At 49.5% G+C, this 885-nt stretch overlaps 1 protein-coding gene across 1 annotated transcript; it reads right to left on the reverse strand.

Moving 5' to 3' along the window:
- Positions 1–159: 159 nt before the first annotated feature.
- Positions 160–556, reverse strand: LOC104988431 (histone H2B type 2-E-like). Its single transcript, XM_010839745.1, has one exon. It carries the CDS (start codon positions 538–540, stop codon positions 160–162), a length of 381 nt encoding a protein of 126 aa, XP_010838047.1. The 5' UTR covers positions 541–556.
- Positions 557–885: the final 329 nt, after the last annotated feature.

An 885-nucleotide genomic window follows, 5' to 3' on the forward strand; every position in this document is an offset into this window, starting at 1 on the left:
CTGGAGAAAGTGAAAGTGAAGTCACTCAGTCATGTCCAACTCTTAGCGACCCCATGGACTACAGCCCACCAGGCCCTCTGTCCATGGGATTTTCCAGGCAAGAATACTGGAGTGGGGTGCCAGTGCCTTCTCCGTTAACAGCGGCAAGGCATATTATATTTACTTGGAGCTGGTATAGTTGGTGACAGCCTTAGTGCCCTTGGACACGGCGTGCTTGGCCAGCTCCCCAGGTAGCAGCAAGCGCACGGCAGTCTGGATCTCCCTGGATGTGATAGTCGAGTGCTTGTTGCAATGCGCCAGGCGCGATGCCTCACCAGCGATGTACTCGAAAATGTAGTTGACGAAGGAGTTCATGATTCTCATGGCCTTGGACGAGATGCCAGTGTCCGGATGGACTTGCTTCAGCACCTTGTACACGTACACGGAGTAGCTTTTCTTGCAGCTGCGCTTGCGCTGCTTGCCGTCCTTCTTCTGGGCCTTGGTCACAGCTTTTTTAGAGCCCTTTTTAGGGGCAGGAGCAGACTTAGCCGGTTCAGGCATGTCTATAATGACAACACCCAACAAATGGCAAAACACTTCAGTATTCTTGCCTTGAGAACCCATGAACAGTATGAAAAGGCAAAATGATAGAATGCTGAAAGAGGAACTCCCCATGTCAGTAGGTGCCCAGTATGCTACTGGAGATCAGTGGAGAAATATATCCAGAAAGAACGAAGGGATGGAGCCAAAGCAAAAAGAATACCCAGCTGTGGATGTAACTGGTGATAGAAGCAAGGTCCGATGCTGTAAACAGCAATATTGCATAGGAACCTGGAATGTTAGGTCCATGAATCAAGGCAAATTGGAAGTGGTCAAACAAGAGATGGCAAGAGTGAATGTCGACAT

The sequence above is a fragment of the Bison bison genome, unplaced genomic scaffold (genome assembly GCF_000754665.1).
Source record: "Bison bison bison isolate TAMUID 2011002044 unplaced genomic scaffold, Bison_UMD1.0 scf7180017864134, whole genome shotgun sequence".
Taxonomy (NCBI): Eukaryota; Metazoa; Chordata; class Mammalia; order Artiodactyla; family Bovidae; genus Bison; species Bison bison.